General features: G+C 49.0%; 2 protein-coding genes across 10 annotated transcripts in view; one reads left to right on the top strand and one right to left on the bottom strand.

The window, feature by feature from the left end:
• FKBP9 (FKBP prolyl isomerase 9) overlaps positions 1-3,649 on the top strand; it is a 30,785-nt gene extending 27,136 nt beyond the window's left edge. Inside the window, exons 8-10 of the mRNA XM_069084285.1 lie at positions 803-948; positions 2,126-2,289; positions 2,671-3,649. Coding sequence (XP_068940386.1) covers positions 803-948; positions 2,126-2,289; positions 2,671-2,847 — 487 coding nt within the window. The 3' untranslated portion in view covers positions 2,848-3,649. The remainder of the gene's footprint in view (positions 1-802; positions 949-2,125; positions 2,290-2,670) is intronic.
• Positions 3,650-9,035: 5,386 nt separating this feature from the next.
• NT5C3A (5'-nucleotidase, cytosolic IIIA) overlaps positions 9,036-22,331 on the bottom strand; it is a 79,408-nt gene continuing 66,112 nt past the window's right edge. For all 9 annotated transcript variants that reach the window (XM_069084286.1, XM_069084287.1, XM_069084289.1 and 6 more), the window contains 3 exons: positions 15,381-15,543; positions 14,473-14,673; positions 9,036-12,959 (listed from right to left, as the gene is read on the bottom strand). In XM_069084286.1, the coding sequence (XP_068940387.1) occupies positions 12,858-12,959; positions 14,473-14,673; positions 15,381-15,543 (466 nt within the window). In that variant the 3' untranslated portion in view covers positions 9,036-12,857. The remainder of the gene's footprint in view (positions 12,960-14,472; positions 14,674-15,380; positions 15,544-22,331) is intronic.

Genomic DNA, 22,331 nt, shown 5'->3' with positions numbered 1-22,331 from the left:
TTACCATCCTCTCTTTGGCTTTGTGCATTTAAAATCAGGACTTGGAGATGGGGAAGCCCCCCTTGCCTGAGCCTGAAGGGTCACTGACTCACCCAGGGTCACTCTGTCAGTGTGTGCTAGCAGCAGGACTTGGCCTCTGGCTTTCCTGGCTCTGGGGACAGCTTGCTGTGTATTTTGGGCAGCAACAGAGCATCAGACAGATTCCTAGCACAGCTATCATGGATTTCTGATAATTAACCTAACTGGCATTTCTGTGCCACTTCAAAGCTCCCGAACCGCTTTCCATGATCACATGCAACTTGTGAGATTCAGAAGCAGGATATGAACCCAGGACTTACTGACTCCAGCACTCAATCCACAATGCCCCACTGGTCAGATTCACTAGTCCCACTCTGGGGCTGTGCTCTAGCAGGAGGGGGCATTCCTGTGGACCTGGGGATTTCTCTGTGAGATCACACACACATACACACACACATACACACTCTGTTGGCTGCACTTTCATACTTTTAAACACACCCTGTTTGGCACATATTAAAAGAAAGGGAAGGTTCCAGCTGGAGAGAAGGAGGAGGGAGCCCCAGGCTTCTGCCCATCCCCCCGGCCCCCTCAAGGGAAAGGGCAGGGCTTCTGGCCCCAGAAGTCAGAAGCTTAGCTCAATGTTGGCTGGGTCTGAGAACAGTGTCTCATACAGCAACAACCAGCAGCAGAGAATTCTCGGGGGAGCGCTCCCACAAATTTTGGGTTTTTTTTGTTGACAGATTTGCGAGTTGCCAACATAGACCATTCCATTTCTTTTTTTCAGACTTAATTTGGGCAAAACCTATAATATCGTTCTGGGATCGGGACAGGTTGTGCTGGGGATGGACATGGGGCTCCGAGACATGTGTGTTGGAGAGAGACGGACGGTCGTCATCCCCCCCCACCTTGGCTATGGGGAGGCTGGAGTGGGTAAGTCAAAGAAAGTGGAGGCCGAACCAGCCTTGACCTCTCTGGGTCATCCCAGTTTATCACTTTTTCCATTCCCTTCTGAAGGGGAAGGGGGCATGATGTTTAGAATGTTACTTATTTTCCATTTAAAATTGAAAGTTTAAAAAAAAATCTAGCATTTGGTTAAAATGAGCTTCCTGAAGCCTTGCTCTAAATATTGTAGCCACCCCTTTAAAGAAAGAGTGTTCTTGGCTGAGATGAATTTCACCTCCCAAAGCCACAATCCTAACCAATGGCTGGGGGCAGGTGGTGCTGGGGAAGCCTGTGATCGAGCCCCTCTCATTCCTGGAGCTGTGGCCATTGACCAGGGAAAGGCTTTAGTGCTCCCAGGCATTCTCTATTTGGATAAAGAGTCTTGGAAGATTGAGGACTGGCTCAGTGACCCCACAGGGCCCAGCCGTGGAGCTCAGGAGTGCCTGGGGCGTCTCCCTCCCCAGGCCTCTAACTGGTTGGACTTCATTTCCCTGGCTGGTTTAGGGAGGTTGAGTCCCCACACTGAGGGGACGCCCTGTGACTTCACGATGGTGTTTCATTAATTGGTCTCTAAGAGCATGAGCAGCTGGGGGACCAGGCCTGGTCAGTTAGTCTTTGTCTCTGTGCGCTTCGCAGGAGCCTGGTACCTGGTAGATATGCTTAACAGATGCTGCTAATTGGGAGAGAACATGCCTTAAGGGGTGGAGTTCTGTGCTTGGAATCCAGGAGATGTGGGTTTAGACCTGGCATTCATCAGCTCTGGGACCTGGGCCACTCCACTCAGTCTGCTCTGTGGAACAAAGACTGGTTGTGACTTGCATTGGGGGAAGGGAAGAAACATTCATACATAAATATGTATGCACCTACTATGTACCAAGCACTTTTATAAATATGATCTGATTTCATCCACAACAAGCTTGTGAGGTAGGTGCCATTATGATCTCCATTTTACAGTTGAGGAGACTGAGGCAGGTAGAGGTTGTGTGACTTGCCCAGGGTCACACAACTAGTAAGCGTGGGAGGCTGAATTTGAACTCAAGTCTTCCTGGCTCCAGGCTCAGTCTTCTGTCTCCCGTGCTATAAGCTGCCTCAGCTGTGGAAGAAGTTCCCACACCACAACTCCCCTGGGGTGGGCAGTCCTGACAGGGTTTCTTTGCTCCCACAGCGGGAGAGGTGCCGGGCAGTGCTGTGCTGGTCTTTGACATTGAACTTCTTGACTTGGTGTCGGGCCTGCCGGAAGGCTACATGTTTATCTGGAACGAGGAGGTGTCCCCCAACCTCTTTGAAGAGATCGACAAGAATGGGGATGGAGAGGTTCTTCTGGAGGAGGTAACTGGGCGGCGTGGCCCCTGCCTGATGGACAAGGGCTGACCTTGTAGGCTGCCCTTGGCAGAGGCCTCCAGGGGCGCGCCGTGCCTGGATGGTCCTCAGACCTCAGTTTGCCCTTAGCATTCGCCTTATGGGACCAAGTGGAATGGGAGCTGTCCCTTCTCCGTGGGGACCTCTTCACAAAGACCTAGAGAGCAAGAGGCGCCCCCAGAGGCCAGCCACTCCCAGCCCCTTATTTTACAAATGGGGAAACTGAGGCTCTGGGAGGAAGTGACATGCCCTTGGTTATGCAGTTTGAGCCCCTGCCTGAGGAGTGGGCTCGGGTGGGGGCGTGTCTGTTGTCCACGGAACGAAGGCTCCCCCTCTTCCTTTTCTCCACAGTTCTCAGAATACATCCATGCGCAGGTGGCATCTGGCAAGGGGAAGCTGGCACCGGGCTTTGACGCGGAGATGATCGTGAAGAACATGTTCACCAACCAGGACCGGAATGGAGACGGCAAAGTCACAGCTGACGAATTTAAGTTGAAAGACCAGGAGGCCAGACACGATGAGCTGTGACCGAGCCGCCTGTGGGGGCCGCGTGCCCAGCTGGGTGGGGGCCGCCTCGTCACCTCCATGGTGTGGCTCGTAGGAGAGCGTGGTGAAGAGGGGCATGAGAAGCCCCAGAGCCCTACTGTGTAAAGACTGTTCTGCTTTTATTTTCTAACTTCCAGTTTCTATTTGTTTAGAAAGGTTTCTCTTGAAGTCAGCAGAGGAGAGCCTGCTCCAGGGCATCAGCCAGCGCCCCTAAGAGGCCCGGAGTCCCTGAGAGTCTGCCCGCCATTGTCCCACGCAATCCCCGCTGGCTTCTTTGGTCCTAATGCCCTACAGGTCACCGAGCACCTCGGGGCAGTGCACACGGTTATCCAGTGTTGGGCTCTCTGCTCCTGCTAATGCAGGGGCACTTCCCCATGGCCGTGCCCCAGCCCCTCAGAAGTGTAGGTTGTCAGATGCACCAGATAAGATACGGGGATGACAGAGGAGGCCAGTTCTAGGGAGACACAGGTATGGGCGCCCCTCAAGGCTTAGTGCGCGCCTTCCGATAGCACCAAGACTTGGGGGACCCTCGGTCCAAGCTCATAGACCCCAGGTGGGTGGCTGCCTTCTGTCACAGACCAGCTGTGCGCGGTGTCCATCTGGCCCCGCAAGCCCACCCGTCCTTAGCCCCTTCTCTTTAATGAGTGTGAATGATTCTGCCCTGCCTGCAGCCGCTTTATCTGACCTATGCCGGTGTTTTGTCCCAGTGTGCCTCGAGCGCAGACCACAAGGATGCCCCGCGGGCTGAGAACAGATCTTTTGTTACATAAAACAGTGAAAGGTGCCCTATGGCGGCTTGTGTGTCTTATTGGGAGCCCAGTCTGCTGGGGACTGAGGAGGGCATTTTTCCCAGCAGCACAAGGAAGGCACCCTGCCCAGAAGCTCCAGGCACAGCTGGGCCATGGCGGACCTCTAGGTGGCCCAGGCATTCCACGGGAGTGAGGAAAGCCGGGCGTATTCAGCAGCTTGGGGGCGGGGCTAGAAGGTGACCTCCAGACCCTTGGGCCTCCTGACCCAGGCCCCGCAGCTCCCCCCACCCCAGCACTCAGCTACTGTGATTGGTTCAAGACAGTAAATGGAGCCAGTCAGGATATGTTATATGCCAAGAGCCCGCCTGGAAGCTGCTTGAGTTGCTGAGCCCCGGAAGCCTGGTGCAGCACTCACCATTTTTTTCCTTCCTTTTTTTTGGCGGGGGTTGCTCACTCAAAAAGGAATGAAAAAATGTGATAAAAAGTGACCAAGAGGTCACTCGCTCAACTGTGGGGTTTCCTTCCTGGGCCCAGGTGGGAGGGCCCATTCCTGCCCATTATGGATGCCACTGGAGGCCCAGCTCCTGGACTTTCTTGTGGTTTGTCCTTTCTCAAAGAGGACCATGACATCTGTGACTGATGCCATGCCATGCAAGTGGATTGGATTTAAGTGACGCAGGGCTGTGCAAGGTCACCGGCCTCACCTGCTCCTCGGGAGCCATCTGGGGCCAGTGGTAAGATGCAGATCAGGAGAACTGGAGATGGGGCAGTGGGAGACCTCGGCCTTTTTAAGCTAAGATCTTCGACAGGTCTCAGTTTGTCCAAGGTAATGCCCAATCGTGATTAAGGGAAGGCAAGAAATGTGGCAGAGAATGGTCCCTTTTACTTAGTCCCAAAACAAAGTCAGGCCAGGAGGGGAAGACCCTCAGGGGGTCTGGCCAAAACAGAAGCAATTACTATTTACATTCACTCTGAGCCATGGAGGTTCAAAAAATGACCGAGTGAGGCTTGGGCTGGGACCTGTTGGAGGCCAGTCAGTGACAGAGTGATTTAGATTTAAGGCATGGTCCATAAAAAAGAAATCCAGCCCATAAACCCCAAGATATCTTGTGAGGTTGCAGTGATCAAAATGTATATTCCTTTGGGCAGAGGATCTGCAGGTAAGAGTATGATTCCCTTTGTGGATGGCTGGAGAGGAGGGGAAGGAAGGAGAGCACTGGCCAACTGGAACTGACCAGCTGGGTCCCTAGTGAGGCAGCTCATGCTTCTCACCCTCGTTTGTCCTTCATTCTGCAAAAGCACCAGTGACATCAGGAAGCTGATGCCATAACTTGCAAGTGAGTTGAATTTGAGTGAGGGAGGGCTGTGCAAGGCCCCCAGCCTCACTTTCTCCTCCGGAACCATCTGGGGCCAGTGGCCAGATAAAATAGATCAGGACGCCTGGAGATGGCCCCAGATGCAGTGGGAGACCTTGACCTTTTTAAGCTAAGGTCTTTCCTGGGTCTCAGTTTGATGGAGGCAACACTCATTCATGGCTCATTTCTGGACCATGTCAGTCCTTCCTGGGCCTTTGCTGCAGCCCCTCTCCCTTCCAGGAGCCAGCCCTTCCCCCTGCTGCCCAGGCTTCACCATACTGTGTCTCATTGAGGGCTGTTTGGGTGCCTTCTTCCCCTGCTCAGCAGTGAGGGTGGGGAGGCACTTTGCCCACCAAAGGTATCATGAGATCAAAGTACCCTTGGGGGCCATCTTGTAGGATTTTACAAATGAGGAAGTGGCTCAGAGGGATGAATGCATCTGCCAGGCCCGGCAGAAGTAGGGTTTGGACAGTCCCCTGTGCCATGTGGCTCACCCAGTGAGCTCCCACCGTAAAGCTCCCTACAGATGCCAGCTCTTGCCTTGCAGGGTAAATGCAGACCTCACATACTCATCCCCAACACAGGTTTCCAAGATACACCCCTAAAAACAGACCCTGGAAGTGGGCTCTCAACCCGGCTCAGTTTCCTCATCTGTAAAAGGACCAGATGACTTCCAAAGTCCTGTGATTTCCAGGCCCAGAGTCAAGTTTGGAATAATTTGTAGGATAAATAGGAAACAGGGTGGAGTAGTGCAGTGGGGAGTGTGCCTGGGTTGGGGGGGTCTGAGGACCAGAGTTCCAATCCTGCCTTGCCATTTCCTGCTTTTCATGATCCTAAGCATGTGTGTACTTTGGTTCAGCAGGGAGCAGGAATCAGCCCCGCACTGACATTCACAACGCTGCATTGACAAAGAAAGCTGAATTTTTATGTTTTACTTCAGCCAGAGGAAACTTGGATGTCTGGCAGAGCTATTGGATCCTCTGGACGGTGGAGATGGGGGCAGGGCAGAGCGGCTAGTCATCTTTTACTTTGAGATGGCTTTGTTTTCCAGACAGCATCCCAGGCTTGAAGGGGGGGGGGTGCTGCTTTCCCTGGGGCCCTCCGCTGATGCCGAGGCTCTCTTGAAGGCTCCTTCCCTGGAAAGTCAGAGGCTTCTAATTAAGAAAGTACAATGCCTTAGCCCACTGCTGGGAGCTGCAGGGGGGAGAGACGGTGCCTCCAGAAAGCACACAATTGATGCCGGCTTTTCTCCCAAGGGCGCAGGTCTCCTATCGATTGCTTTGCTTTATAAAGCAGTTACCTTTTCCCCAGTTCATCCAGGAGATGCTTTGCTTTAAATTAAGGCCATTAAAATGAGGCCTTAGGGCTTCTCCCAGCGGGGCACGAATCCATCCCAGACCAGGAGAGACCTTTAAAGAGGCAGCGGCATCAAACAGCAGCCTGGGAGCCTGGCAGCTGAAGGGAGGACACCTCCCCTTGCTTTCATGGGTACCAAGAACTGGAGGAAAGGATTTCATAAAAGAAATGTGTCATGGAAAAAGATGGCGAGGGCACGTGATGAGGGGACAGAAGGACTTGGGTATGGAGTGGAGTGGGAGCTGGACCAGGCCTTACACCTGCAGCCTCCTCACTCTGCAGAGGGGGCCTCCACAAGCATTTACTAAGCACCCACTGTGTACTAAGCACTGTGCCAAGTGGTGGGGAGACACAGAAAGGCACAGCCCATTTCCAGGGGGCTCCCAGGCCAATGGGGAAACGCTGTGTGAAATAAATAAGGGCACACAAGCGTTGGATCAGGAGTGCCATCTTTTTTTGGTGCGTGGACCCCTTGGGCAGTCCGGCTGAGCCCAGTGGACCTCTACCCAGAATAATGTTTTTAAATGATTGAAGGACATGACCGATTTCAGCTAGAACTTAGTGAAAATAATGGTGGGACATTCCTTCCCATTTCCCCACACGTGGCCCCCTCAGCCATCCGGAGGCTCCAGGCGAGGAATCCGTTATGTTTATAGAGTAGATGAAATATCATTTAGAGGAAAGTAGCGGCATCGAGAGGACCAGGAAAGGCCTTCTGTAGAAGATGACATTTGGGCTGAGGCCTGGAGGAAGCTGGGGAAATTGAGGCTCAGGTGAGAAGAGGAAGCTTTCCAGGCAGGGTGAGGATGGAGTGTGGGGTGTGGACAGGCAGTTTGGCGTGATGAGGGAGGGTCTGTGGTTTATGGGGTGGATGGAGGACGAAGCAGCTCGGAGAGTTCTGAGCGGGAGATGAGAATGAGAAGGTTCTCCAGTACCGAGGAGCTCACACTGGCAGTGGGTCATAGAACTAGGATTTGAACCCCGGTCCTGTGATTCCAATGCACCACAGTGTCCCACTGGAATCTTCCCTAATGTCAGAGGAAGCCAGGCCCCAGCAGCCTGAGGGACTGCTCTGGACAGCACTGCAGGGAGCGGACAGGTGCTGTGCCATCTGGGCACTGGCCTATGAGCCTGCTGGTTCTCAGTGTGCAGAGGACCTGGAGTGGGGACCCCCCACCCTGGGACTGCTCAGCCCAGGACAGCTGCAGCTGCCGGGGCACTAAGGGGTTAGGGTTACACAGTCAGCATGTCAGGGGTGAGACTTCTGTCTCTGAGGCTGGCTCTACCCCATCCTGGGACTGCCAAGATAAAACAAAATCCCGCCCTCCCTTATGCTTGTGTCAAATGGGAGGGTGCTATGGCTAGGCCAGGACCACTGGGGAATGCGGTGGGCTTTAGAGCTGAGATGCCAGCATGACCTTGGGCAGGTCACTTAACCCTGCCGAACCTCATTTCTTCATCTGTGAAGTGAGAGGGTTGGTCTAGATGGAATCTGAGGCTTTCCAGTTCTTTCTCTTTGATTGTAAGCTCCATGACAGCAGGGACTGTCTTTTGCCTCTTTTCATCCCCAGGTCTTAGCACAGTGCCCAGCACATGGTAGGCACTCAGCAAATATTTATTGCACTAATACATATTATTGAAGATAGGACAGGGTTTGGGAGTGTGGGGCGGAGGGGGATCAGCTCAGGGTCCCCTCTGGCTCTTAGGGGCATCATCAATAGGCAGCACCCTATTTTGTTGCCTGGTCCAGGCTCTTTAGGAAGGAGTGCTGTGGTGGTGGGTGAGTGGCTTCAGGAGAAGAGGGGGCCTGGGATACCTGGAGGAGCTGGGTCTGGGGCTCCCTTGGTGGGGGAGAAGGGGAGCACCCTACCCTGATGCCGCGGAGCCTCAGGGCCCCGCTTTGCTTTTCTGGAAGGTGGCTGGAAGGCCTGGATGGGCAGTTAGTCCCACTGTGTTTCTTCTGCCTACTCAGCCGACTCTTCCCCTGAAATATCCCTCCTCCCATCGGCGATTGCCTCCTGGAACATCCACGAGGAAGGACTCAGGCCTTCTGACTGCACTTTGTGCCCTCCCTCTTCCTACTTTTTAACTCCCCATTTTCTTCCATTAGAATGCAAGCCTCCTGGGGGCAGGGGCTGCCTTCCTTTTTTGCTGCACTTAGTAGGTGCCTGACAAAGTTTGCCAACTGTGTGCCTTTGGGTAAGTTGCTTAGCTTGTCTGGCCCAAGTTTTGTCATCTACATTGAGGGGTGAAATGCCACAATCTGGAAGGTCTTGTCTATTTGTAACTCAGTGAAAGCATCACCCTTACTTTGGAGGTGGAATGCCACAGTTACTAATCTCAGAAGAGTGGAAGCCAGAGCTCCTTCCTCCTCGGGGGTCTGGCCCACTTCACCTGGGAATGGTGAGAGCAGCTCATGTGACCCGAGGCCAACGCCCCAGGTAAGCTTTCTGTCCAAGTAAAATGGAAATAGAAAACCTGAAACCCCGCCGCAGGACCGTCTCCAGGACAGCAGCTTGGAGGGAAGGCCTGGGTTCAGATTTTACTTCTGCTACTTTAGCAGGGCCTCAATCTTCTCATCTCTAAAATGGGAGGTTGGATCTGTTGGCTTCTTTCAGCTGGCTCCTCAAGCCATTGTCCTTATTTCAAGGCAAAATGGCCCAGATTCAGAATAAAAGGCAGGGAGGGAGAAACGAATGCCACTCATGAATGAAACACACCAAACGCATGCTGTTTTTATTTTTCTCAATTAGGCTTTCAGTCTGAACAAATACATAAAAGTGACCTGTAATTAGAATGCCAGTGTGCAACAACACAGAGTGAGACAGGTTGAAAAGCCCTCCTTTGGAGTCAGTAGGCACTGAGTTCAAATTCTGTCACTAGCATCTAATCCTGTTCCTCTAGAAAAGTCCCTTCACCTTTTTCAAAAATCAGTAAAAATGGGGATAAAACCCACCAAATATCTTCCTAGTGGGGCAGCAAGGTGGCTTAGTGGATAAAGCACTGGCCATGGAGTCAGGAAGACCTGAGTTCAAATCCAGCCTCAGACACTTACTAGCTGTGTGACCCTGGACAAGTCCCTTAACCCTGTTTGCCTCAGTTTCCTCATGTGTAAAATGAGCTGGAGAAGGAAATGGCCATCTACATCAGTATCTCTGACAAGAAAACCCCAAGCAGGGTCTTGAAGACTCCAGAGACTGAACCACCACCACCATCACTTTCCTGGTGCTCCCTGGGGTATGAGGGTTGAATGAAGTAAGATGCATAAAGTGCTTTGCAAATTCCAGTGCATGGGTGGCTGTCTTTGAGTAAACTTCGGGCAGAGTTGGAAGGGACCTGGGGTTCCATTCTACTGATGCAGATGTTGAGAGCTACAGAAGCGTCTGTGGTGGGATTCGAACCCAGGTCCTGCAGACACTAACACCGTGCTCCCCTCTGCGCTGCCCATGCCTGCATGAGGCGGCCGTCTAGACCAGGCTTCTCTTGTGTTTTCTTTACTGACCCCTTTTTCCCACCCTCTGCCTAACTTCCATTTTCTGCCTGGTACTTTCCTAAACTAGCCCGTGAGGTAGGGCCTGTAATTATCAGCAAGCCCATTTTACAGATGAGGCAGCTGAGATTCAGACAGATCTGGTGGCATAGATGTTAAGGGCTGACCTGGGAATGAAAGCTCTGCAGCCCCAGCCCCTCACAGCAAACTCACCTTGGGAAAGTGGCCGTGGGGGAGTCCCCTGGGCTGCTGTTCCCAGCTCTCTGTCCCACTCTTCCCTGGGAGGACTGGGCATGACCCCCGGCCTGAGGCCTCAGCAATCGGCCACTATGCTGACCAATGTGAGGGGCCAGGGGGAGATTCCAGAAATGGGCGGTGGAGAGAGGGCTGGGCTGAGGCCAGCATGCAGTAGGTGCTTAATAGGGTTCCTATCAGATCTTGGCAGACCTTAGGAGGCAGTGGGAAGGCCGGCCGCTCTAGGGTCCAGGATGTGAGTTCAAATGCCACCTCTGATGCTTACTGCCTGAGTGACCTTGGGCAAGCAGCCCCTTCCCTGGGAAACATCTGTCTCATCTATAAAACGAGGAGGGCAGATTAGATGAGTGACCACTGGGTGGGGCCATCGTGCACAGAACGCTGGGTCTGGAGTCAGGAAGATTCATCTCCCTGAGTTAAAATTCAGCCTCAGACACCGGCTAGCTGTGTGACCTTGAGCAAGTCACTTAGCCCCGTCGGCCTCAGTTTCTTCATCTGTAAAATGAGCTAGAGAAGGAAATGCCAAATAACTCCAGTATCCTTGCCAAGAAAACCCAAATGGGGTCACGAGGAGTCATACACACCCAAAATGTCTGAACGATAACAGATCAAGTGGTTGCTGAAGTCCCCCCAGCTCCGAAGCTGGGATCCTACTGGTGACCTGGGGCAAGTACGCTCCTTAATCTCCCTAGGCCTCAGTTTTCTCTTCTGTAAGATAAAGGGCGGATGATGTTATGAAGATCCGTCAAAAGAACTTCCTTTCTCCTCTGCTGGTCCCAGGGAACCTCTGACTTTTCTGAGCAGGATAGTGGCAGCTGGAGGGATGGAGGAGGAGAGTGTGAAGCTGCGAAGGCCACTCCAACCTGACTGTGTAGAGCTCCCTTCAGTCACTGCCCCACAAGCTTCTGCCTGAAGTTCTCCACTTCCACAAAACAGGGACTCAGCTCTCCAGGGCTGCTGGGGTCGGGGGCACTCAGTCCCTCTCCAGGACTAGCCAAAAGGGAGCCACCAGTCCATGTACCAAAGATGGAGCCTGGGGATGCCATGGTCAGCACTTTGTCGCACGGTCCGCGTACATTTGTCATCATGAAATCCTGTCTGATGTACTAACACTCAAGCATATGTTTAACTTATTTTCTGCCTTATTCTGACAGCACCTTTTCTACCTCTTTCCAGGGCAAATGGACAGTATTTCAGGCACAATACAGCTCAAACATGATTATCTGCATTGATTTGGGAACCTAACCACTGTTTATGGCTGTTTCTCTGGGAAAAGCTATTGTTGAATTTCAAAGGGCTTAGAAACTTCTGGAATAAAGCCAGTTCTTAAAGTGGGGCTCTCTCCGTATAGATTCTTCTGCCAATTAGACTAGATGTTCCCTGTGGGCAGGGACTTTGTCGACCCACACAGCAGGCACTCATCTGTACTGGTCATGAAAACTCATGGGATTTCCAAAGACTTTTGAGGATGGAATTTTGTCCCCCTGATTTTGGCCTCCTGCCCAGTGCACATGGGTAGAACCCTCAAGACAGTTTGGCCAGTCTCATTCTGGTCGTGAAGGGCCCTGCAAGTCAGGCCAGTTAAAACAACACAATGATGACTGTCCAATGGAAAGGAGAATATTTTAATTTTCATAGGGAGGGATGGAGGGCCAGTCAGGACAGACCAGATCCATGGGGACAATGGAATAGTCAGACACCTTGAATGTGGCAAGCCCTGACAAGCCTGATGCTTCTTAGGGTCAAGCCAATAGAAGGCAGACCGGCCCAATTTTACATTTTCTGTAAAGGAAGAGACAGACAAACCACTTACTCCCCATCTCCCTACTTTCCACCTCCCCCATGATGGTTATTTTCAGGAACTGGTGGCGACCACACCTTGTTTCTAGAGCCTTGGTCTGAATTCTGAAATGGTTCAGTCTAAAAAGCTGCCATTCCAGTAGAGAGGGAAACACTCCCTCTGGATCTGGGGGACGTGAGTACTGATCCTGGCTCTGCGGTTCACTCTCAGGTAAAATGGGAGGGTCTCTAAGCCCCATGATCCAACGATTACCTGACCCCAGAGAAACTGGCCATTTTCTTTTCCATCAAGAATTGAAACTGAACACCTTTCTCGTCACCTCAAATTGCTGGTTGTCATGTTCTCATGTAGGCCCAGCCCCCGGGGCTTCCCCAGAGGTACCAGGTTGGCCTTTCTATTGTGGGCCATCACATCTCACCAAAGCAGCTGCTCAAATACACAGTCAGGCTACCTGGAAGATCAGCTCTATGATTTTAAGTCAATTCTGCCCAGACTGCAATCTGGACACCTCGCTAAGGCAGTCTTGATTAGTAAGAGGATATGTAAAATGTACAAAAAGGCAACACTCAAAACCCCGCACATCATCTCAAGTAACAACACATACAACTCAAGCCTTGGGAATCACAATTCACGGTAAAAACATTCCTTAAAATACCCATGATTGAAGGAAAACAGTCCACTTCTGAAGGGGGAGGGAAGGAGGCAACTGTGTCCATGGTTTGGTTTCCAAGTGGGGGGGGGGGGTCTTTTTGTGCGTGTGAATCGTTACGGTTTGCGGCAGGGAGTGTGGCGGAAGGTGAAAATACTTTTATTTCAGAGCTTCCACTTGATGGAGTGCCTATGTTATCTGGAATACGATTAGAAGACAGTCAAGCGATGGGAAGAAGCGCCCCCCAGGGCAGAGGAGAGCAAGGGTGGGCCCAGGGCAGCCAGAGCAGCCCCTCCGCTCTCCTTACTCCAAGGAAGGCTTCCTGCCTGGCGCCGGCTCACAGGATCTTCTGGAGGATGGAGTTGACCAATTCCAGGGATTCCTCTTTTACCAGAACAATATCATAAGAGTCCATGTATTTTTCTAAGAGTTCATCCACCTGGGGACCAAGAAAAGAGAAACATGAGGGTCAGTGGCTGGACAGGCCAGGCTGGGCCTCACGGCCCCTTGGCTCAGGTGGTGACTGGCCTGGAGTAGCCCGTTCGGGGAAATGGGGGAGAACTGGAGGGAGGAGGCACAAAGCAGCCACCCTCAAGGGTGACTTAAATAAAGCAGACCACAGTTCTCCCCTGCCCTCACAGCCGCAGGAGCCACCTTGGCATCCATGGGATGAGAGGCCTTGACTCTGCTGCCATCATAAAAACAGCTGGGAAACGCCGGGGGCCAGTACAAACTCCTCCCTTGGCAGTCAGTCAGTCAACAAGCATTTAAGAATCCCTCACTATGAGCTAAGGCTGGGGATATAAGAGCATTCTGTCAGCCCTACTATGTGCCTTACAAAGAAAGGCAAAGACAGCCGCTGCCCTCAGGGAGGTCACAGGCTAATGGAGAGAGGCAATGCACAAGCAGCCACCAAAGAGGGTCTAGATGGGGCCATGGCAGGGAGGCCTGGGAGGCAGGAGGCAGAGGGAGGGAGGGCATCCCTCGTGTGGGGGACAGCCGGGCTGCTGGAGCCCCATGGTCAAGGGCTTCCAGGGTCATGAAGAGGAGAGAAGGAATCAGGCTCATCTCCCAGCGAGGGCCTGGGGGAGGAATTAGGGATCCAGCCTGGGGGCTGGAGGGGCTGTGGGAGAGGAGAAGTGGCAGGTATGAGCCCCTGGCCCCTACTAACCTCTCCAGGAATCTTACACCTGGCTCTCCTTGTACCGCATGTCCCAGTCACGCTGATGCCTTATCATCCTCCTACACAGGGGATACTTCACTTGCCACCTCCATACCTTTGCACTGGCAGAACGCCCTCCCTCCTCACCTGGGCCTCTTGAAAATGTCTGCTTCCTTCAAGACTCTGTCCAACAGCCACGTTCTTCAGGAAGCCTCTCCTGGTCTCAGCTCGTGCACTGCCCGCCCCCTCCCGGACTTGGCACTCCCTATCCATGTTCTGGGATCACTATAGGTGTGTGTGTCTTCCCAACAAGATGGGAGCTCTTGGAGGGCAGGGCTCTGTATGCCCAGGCCCTGACCCCTCCGAGGTGCTCACAGCCTGCTTGCTGGGTGATGGACGCCTGGACTCCTCCTATTTATTCCTGTTCTCTGAAAAGGGACCTTGGGCAGTGATGGTGACGGGTCGAGTCTAGGCTTGCCAAGAGACCTGGGATGGCCCCCTCCATGGCATGAGCTATGGAGCCCTCCCTGTTCCCCATGCATCACACCCTGGCCTTTAGTTTTTTTGTTTGTTTTTTTTTTATCCTTTTTTTTGGAGGCAGGGCAATTGCGGTTAAGTGACTTGCCCAAGGTCACACGGCTAGTTTTTGTGCTAAGTGTCTGAGGTTGGATTTGAACTCAGGTCCTCCTGACTCCAGGGCCGGTGCTCTATTTACTGTGCCAGCTAGCCACCCCCAACCTTTAGTTTTAAGAGAGATAAGAAGAAGGGAGGCCACATCCCAGGCACTCACACGATCATTGAGGTAGCCAATCTTCAGGATGTTGTCCACGTTGGCCACACCATCCGCCATCCTCAAGTCTCCCTGAGAATCTCCCAGGAGGATGATGTTGCTGTTATCCTTCAGCTGCTTAAAGTACTGCGTGCTCCTCAGGGCACCATCATGCTTGTTGAACACGTGGATTAATTCTCCCTTGAATCCTTTAATCACCCCCTAAAAAGGGCAGATGCTATTAGGAGAGAGTCAGGCCCAGGAACTTGGCCTACCACGGCGTGGTGGGAACGGCCACACCCCAGAAACCTCAATTAGCCTTCCCTCCCACAGGGAATCTGCCTTTCATCTGTATCACTGTCATTCTCAAAGCACTTGGAGAGATTAGCCCAGAATCATAGGAGTAGGAGTTATGGGGTGAATCAGAGGCAGGGAATTCCACTGGCTGGCCACACCCTGGGAACTCCAAGGGCTGTGGGTTTAGTCTTAGGCAGTGGTAAGTGCTTAATGCGTCTCTCTCTATCTTGGTTTGTCCATCTGTGTTGAAGAAGTCAGAGTCTGAAAGCAGGATTCTCACCCTTCCTTTCCTCCCCAAACTACTGCAAGTTCCTTGAGTCCAAGAAAGTAAGTCCCTCTGGAGGAAGCTGTCCTCACCCTTGACATACTTTATCTATAGTTTAGAGACAAAAGGCGAGCCTCTTTTTTTAATGAAGTAAAAAGCTTTGGTACAATGTTCTGAAGCTGAAGCAGCACCAAGAGATGATTAATTTTTATTTGGCAAAATGACCAGTGTGGCCCTCTGCGATTTCTCTGCCCTTTCAGTAGAGAACAGGCTGCTGCATTTGCTTTATTAAAAATCTTATCTGGCCCCAGTCTCCCAGACTCAATTTCCCTTTTAACACACAGCTAGAGATATGAAGTTCACTCACATTCTCATCAAAATCCATGAAGTTGGACACGACTTTGACATTGTTATGATAGACCCCGGCCTGGCGGATCACCTCTTCCAGGACATCTCCAATACCAGCAGAGAAGATGAACACAGGGATGTTATGTTCTTTGAGTTTATCGAAGAAATGTTCATATCCTTCCCTGCAAAGTTTGGAGACAACACTGATTTTACATAATTAAATATATACATATTTTTGTGTGGGTCAAATGATGTTTGAGATTTTATCAAGCAGTTTTCACACACACACACACTCTCTCACCCTCTTTCTCTCTGTGTCTTTCTCTGTCTCTCCTCTCTCTCCATCTCTATCTCTCTCCTCTGTCTCCTCTCTGTCTCTTCTTTCTCTGTCTCTCTCCTTTCTGTACAGCTCTCTCTTCTCTTGTCTCTGTCTCTCTCCTCTGTCTCTCTCTCCTCTGTCTCTGTCTCTCTCCTCTGTCTCTGTCCCTCCTCTGTCTCTCTCTCTTCTGTCTCTCTCTCCTCTGTCTCTGTCTCTGTCTCTCCTCTGTCAGGTCCTCCTGCCAGTCTGAAGGGGCAGGTACCTCCCATTAAAGAGAGGTTCACAGAGGGTGAATGGGTGAGTGGGGCCCTCTTGGCCCCTCAGCTAGACTTGCACCCAGGCCTCTGGGGCTTTCAAGCCCAATGCTGCCCTGCAGTTCACTGCCTCTGCAGAGTGAAAGGGAAGGCACAAGCCACAATTCCTCCCCACCTCAGGAGCTTGAGGGTCTGTGTTTTTGGAGCCTTCTGTGATTCACCATCCATATCCATCCACAAAATACTGCATCCCGAAAGGCCTTTATGGTTCTGCAGCAGGGCAGGCACCTGCTGTGGCCATGAGCCTTTAGCTGTGCTAATGGTGCAGATGATAAAAAAGGACTCATTGACAGTTGCCCTTGGCAACACCTTTTGGAACATCCCTTGACTGTGGGGGAGGGGAGGCCAACATCTCTGAGCTCCCAACAGCTCTTGCCCAATGCCAACCATCCCAGCCATGGCTGGGCCTCACCTGGAGCTTAGCTCTGCCCCCCCTTTCTTTTCCTCCCTTTGTTCCCCTCGCCCTCTCTCCTGAACCCTTCCTCTCCCCTCCTTCTCCTTTCTTTCTTTTCCCCTTTGTCCTCTTTCTCCCTCCTTCTTTCTCACTGCCTCTCTCTTCTCCTCCCTCCTCTCTCTTTTCTTCCTCTCCTTTCCCTTTCTCTCTCATCGCTCCCTCGCTTTTCTATTTCTCTTCTTTCTCTCCCTCCCCTATTTTCTCCTCCCTCCCACCCCAACAAGCTTGCTGCCTTGTCTGTCCCTAAAGCTGTGGCCTGTTTAAATGATCTGGTACAATATCGATGATTCTATAAACCCTTTAACATAAGAAAGTTTTCCCAAGAACACTGAAAAACATTAGGAATGTAGAAGAGAGAACAACTTTCTTTCGACAAAGAATGGTTAAATGACCTTTCCCTTCCACTCCATTAGAGACATTTTACCCTCATGGTCTTTATACGGAGATCTCTGATTTCACTGGTGTGGGGATGCCCTCCATCGGTGCTGATCACCATGCCTGTGCCCCTCAGTAGGTAGTTGCAGGGGTCAGGAACCAAATAACCCCTTCACTTCTGGCATCCACACTCTCCTCCCCCACAAGAGACTGAGCCTTCCTGTACTTGGCCAGGCTGGACCTTGGCCATCAGATGAGTCCCTAGGCCTGGCACAGCTGCCCTACGTGTCACCTCCATGCCATAGGGAGACACGGGAGGACCCTGAGTCTGGGCCCTGCCAGATGCAAGGAAACTTTCATAAAATAATAATGCTATAAAGATTTTAATGTGGTAAGAAAGCTGCAAATGGGTGACTAAACAAAATAAAGCGATACCAACTCAATTTCTCTTCTAAAATTGAGACCTGATACCAATATTCAAGGGCAGCCAGGTGGCCTGGAGTCAGGAAGACTCATCTTTGTGAGTTTAAATCTGGCCTTCCCAGCTGTGTGACCCTGGGTAAGTCACCCTGTTTGCTTCAGTTTTCTTAAGATGAGCTGGAGAAGGAAATGGCAAACCTCACCAGCATCTTTGCCAAGAAAACCTCAAATGAGGTCACAAAAAGTCAGACAGTCCTGAAAGGACTGAACAATCTAAAATCGAAATCACATCACTTTGGTCTGTATGTGAAGCTGACCAGCAGCATGAGGAGCCCCCTGGAGGGCAGGGAGCACCCTCACTGGTCAAGGCCTCCCCCCTGGCTCCTACTTCTGCTTCTGGGGCCAAGCAGAGAAAGGTTCAACACTCTCTTCTGCTAATTCAAGGGATCTTCTATTCAAAATGTAGCCAGTGGGGAAAGTTAAATGAGTTACAGGAAGGCAGAGACTAGAATTATACTGGTGGGGAAGTCCAACTTTCCTCTCCCCAAATGAGATAAATGCAACTATAATGTAAGGAAGAAGTTAAGGAGAAAACTGAATGGGAACAGAATGGAGTGTAACTTTTTCTAAGCTGTAGATTGCACTTTCACAAAAACTGACTACATATTAGGGCATAAAAGCCTCACAATCAAATGCAGAAATGTTAAATATATCCTTTTGGGACTTTACTGCAATAAAAATTACATTCAAAAAAGGGCTTTGGAAGCATAGATTAAAAATTAATAGGAAACCAGTCTAAGCCTAAAGAATGAGTAGGTCAAAGAACAAACCATAAAAGAATAAATAATTTCATCAAAGATAATGAGAACAATGAGACAAAATACCAAAATTTGTGGAATGTAACCAAAGCAGTGCTTAGGGGAAAATTTATATCTCCAAATACTTATATCAATAAAAAAGAGAAAGAGATCAATAAATTGGACATGCAACCACAACAAAAAAAGAAAAAGAACAAATTAAAAATCCCCAAATACCAAAATAGAAATCCTGAAAATAAAAAGAGATTAATAAAATTCAAAGTAAAAAAAAAGTCTGAATTAATAGAACTGGGGCAGTTTTTATAAAAAAAAATCAATAAAACAAAGAAATCATTACTTGATTTGATTAAAAAAAGAAAGGAAACCAAATTACCAATATAAAAAGAAAAGGGTGAATGTAGCACCAAGATGAAATCAAAGCAAGTAGGAGATATTTTGCCCAATTATATGCAAGTAAAATCGATAATCTAAGTGAAATGGATAAATATTATAAAAATATGAATTGTCCAGATTAACAGAAGAGGAAATAGAATACTTAAATAACCTTATCTTAGAAAAAGAAATCGAGCAAACTTTAAATGAGCTCCCTAAGAAAAAATCTCCAGGACCAGATGGACTGACAAATAAATTCTACTGATCATTTAAAAAAACGACTAATTCCAACACTGTATAAGCTATTTGAAAAAGCAGGTAAAAATTGGGGGAACAGAGCCAAGATAGTGGCCTAGAGGCAACAACACAGTTGAACTCTCCACATTCCCCTCCAGACAACTTGAAAATAACACCTCAAAGCAGCAGAGCCAACGAAAGGTCAGGGTGAGACATTTTTCCAGCCTAAGACAAATTAGAAAATTGGCAAGAGAGCTCTGTGACACAGGGTGGGAGCCAGGCTGGAGTGCAGCAGCATCAGGAGATGTGGGCTGTGGAGGTGGCAGCAGCAGCAGATTTGGGAACTCAGTCCAGAGATGGGAAGGGAGTCAGACAACTAGTTACAAAGCAACTTTACTGGCACTGAGGGCAGCTAATGCTGACTGGCAATTCTATGGCCCGTATGCAATTCTGGGCCACAGTTCCCAGGCAGAAAGGAGTTCTTGCATTCAATCAAAAGGGAGCAGGGGCCCTGGTCACAGTTTCAGGGCCAAGGGAAGCACTAGCCCCTGCAGCTGCAGGGGAGCAGGGGTTGTTCCTTGGTAAACATCAGAGCACAGGCCAATAGAACAGTGACCACACTTTTCCCAGGATCACACCACCTTGGAAGCACCAAAACTTGCAGACCACCAGAATTAGCTCTGAAAAGAGTAGCACGAAAAACAGCCTAAAAGTTTGGCACAGTGCCTCCTCAACTCAGGTGAGCAGAGCCCAACTTTAACTTAAAGTGCAAAGTCAAGAAACAGACTGGAAAAATGAATGAACCTGATTGTAAAAAGCTACTGTGGTAACAGGGGGAGACCATGACACAAACTCAGAAGAAGATAACAACATGAAAATAGCTACAACCAAAGCCTAAAAAAAATTCTAATTGCATATAAGGCCAAAAAGAATTCTTAGAAGAGTAAAAGAAAGGGGCGGCCAGGTGGCTCAGCGAGTAAGAGCACTGGCCCCAGTGTCGGGATGACCTGGGGATCAAATCCGGGCTCAGATACTTAGCACACACCCAGAAATAAGTGGCTGTGTAACCTTGAGCAAGTTACTTAACCCTGATTGCTTAAAAAAAAAGAAAGAGATAAGAGTAGTGGAGGAAAAATTGGGAAAAGAAATGAGAGTGATGTGGGAAAATTATGAAAAAAAGCATGAACAGCTTGGTAAAAGAGGCACAAAAAATAATGAAGAAAATACCTTAAAAAAAGACAAAATTGGTCAAAGGGTAAAAGAAGCACAAAATTTCACTGAAGAAAAGAACTCCATAAAATTAGAATTGGCCATATCAAGAAACAATAAAACAAAGTCAAAAGGATGAGAAAAAAAGAAGAAAATGTAAAATACCCTATTGAAAAAACAACTGACTTGGAAAATAGATTGGAGGGGATAATTTAAGAATTACTGTAGTACCAGAAAGCCATGATAAAAAAAAACCTAGACATCACTTTTCAAGAAATTATAAGGAAAACTGCCCCAATATCTTAGATCTAGTGGGTAAAATAGAAACTGAAAGACTCCACTGATCACTTCCTGAAAGAGATCCCAATATGAAAACTCCCAGGAACACTGTGGCCCAATTCCAGGGCCTCCAGGTCAAGGCCAAAATATTGCAAGCAGTCAGAAAAAAACAATTTAAATATTGTGGAACCACAGTCAGAATCACACAAGATTTAGCAGTTTCTACATTAAAAGATATTCCAGAAAGCAAGGGAGCTGGGATTACAACCAAGAATAATGTACTCAGTAAAACTAAGGTAATACCTGATGAAAAGACCACAGTTGAACAGAAAATCTGACTTTCAAACACAAAACTCGAGCACAAATTTTATGTCTCTTATGAGACTCAATAAAGTTAAACGTTTACGTTCCTATAGGGGAAGACAATACATGGGCCTCCTAAGAACTTCATCAGTATTAGGGTAGTTAAAGAGTTTACATAAGCAAAGGGCACGGGTGTGAGTCGATTATGTTGGAATGATCTCTCAAAAAAATGAAGGCGTGAGAAAGAGGGATGCAGTGGGAGAAAAAGAATGGGGGAAATGATCTCATATAAAACAGGCGTGTAACGAAGAGCTTTCAGAGAGGAGGGGAAAATGGGTGGGGAGGCAGGCAATGCCTGAACCTCACTCTCATTGGGATTGTTTCAGAGAGGGAAGGCGACTTATACACTCAGCTGTGTAATGAAATGTAACTTACCCAATGGGGAAATAGGAAGGGAGGGGGTAAGAGAAAGGGGAAGGGATGATAAAATGGAAGGCGGATTAAGGGAGGCAGTGGTCAGAAGCAAAATGGACTTCTGAGAAGGGAAAGGATAAAAACAGAGAGAGAAGAAACAGAAGAAAATGGGATGGAGGGAAATGCACAGTAATCCTAAACTGTGATTGTGAATGGGATGAGCTCACCCAGAAAAGGGAAGTGGAGAACTGAATGGATTAGGAGCCAGAATCCAACAATGTTGTTTACAAGAGACACACATGAAACAGAAAGAAATACATAAGAGTAAAAATAAAGGGCTGGAGCAGAATCTAATGTGCTTTAGACGAAGTAAAAAAGGCAGGGCAGGAATCATGATCCCAGACAGAGCAAAAAATAAAAACAGACTTAAAAGAAATAATCAGGAAAATTGTGTTTTGCTAAAAAGTACAACAAACAATGAAGTAACTTCAAAAATGTTCACAGCAGGTTTCCCTGACAAAGGCATATATTTACATGTATGAGAAATATATAGGGAACTGAATCAAATTTATAAAAATAGGAGCCATTCCTCAACTGATAAATAATCAGATGGTATGAACAGGCAGCTTTCAGAAGAAGAAATCAAAGCTATCTATAGTCATAAAAAATGCTCTAAATCACAACTGATAGAGAAAATGCAAATTAAAACAACTCTGGGGTACCATTTTTTGCCTATCAGAAATGACAAATGCCAGAGGGGATGAGGGAAAATATGTCTGATAATGAACTGTTGGTAGAGCAGTGAACTGGTCCAAGCATTTTGGAGAGAATATGGAACTAGGCCCAAAGGGCTATAAAACTGGGCATACTCTTTAATCTAGCAATACCAATACTAGGTCTGTATCCCAAGGAGATCAAAGAAAAAGGAAAAGGACCCACATGTACAGAAAATACTTAAAGCAGTTCTTTCTCTGGTGGCAAAGAACTGGAAATGGAGGGGATGGCCATCAATTGGGGAATGGCTGAACAACTTTTGATGGATGGGACTGGATGTGATACAAGAAATGACATGGGAGGTGGTTTCAGAAAAACCTGGTTAGATCTACATGAACTGATGCAAAGTGAAGTGAGAAGAACCAGGAGATCATTGTGCATGGAAGCAGCAATGATGTGAAGACGTGGCTGCTTTGATCAATACGATAATCTAAAACAATCCCAAATGAGTTATGATGAAAATGCAATCCACCTCCAGAGAGAGAACTGATGGACTCTGAGCTTGAACTGGAGTATAATTTTCTCACTTTTTCCTTTTTTCACAAAATGTCTAATATGGAAATGTGTTTTGCATGATTTCACATGTGTAATTGATATTATATTGCTTGTTCTCTCAGGGGGTGGAGAAGGAAGTGTGAGGGAAGGAATTTAGAACTCAAAATTTAAAAAGAAAAGAATGCTA

Source organism: Petaurus breviceps, unplaced genomic scaffold (genome assembly GCF_028583685.1).
Source record: "Petaurus breviceps papuanus isolate PSGF00001 unplaced genomic scaffold, PetGlider_PUasm1.0 174, whole genome shotgun sequence".
NCBI classification, from domain to species: Eukaryota; Metazoa; Chordata; class Mammalia; order Diprotodontia; family Petauridae; genus Petaurus; species Petaurus breviceps.
Note: the sequence above shows the minus strand (reverse complement) of the source record. Positions and strands in the feature narration are given on the sequence as shown.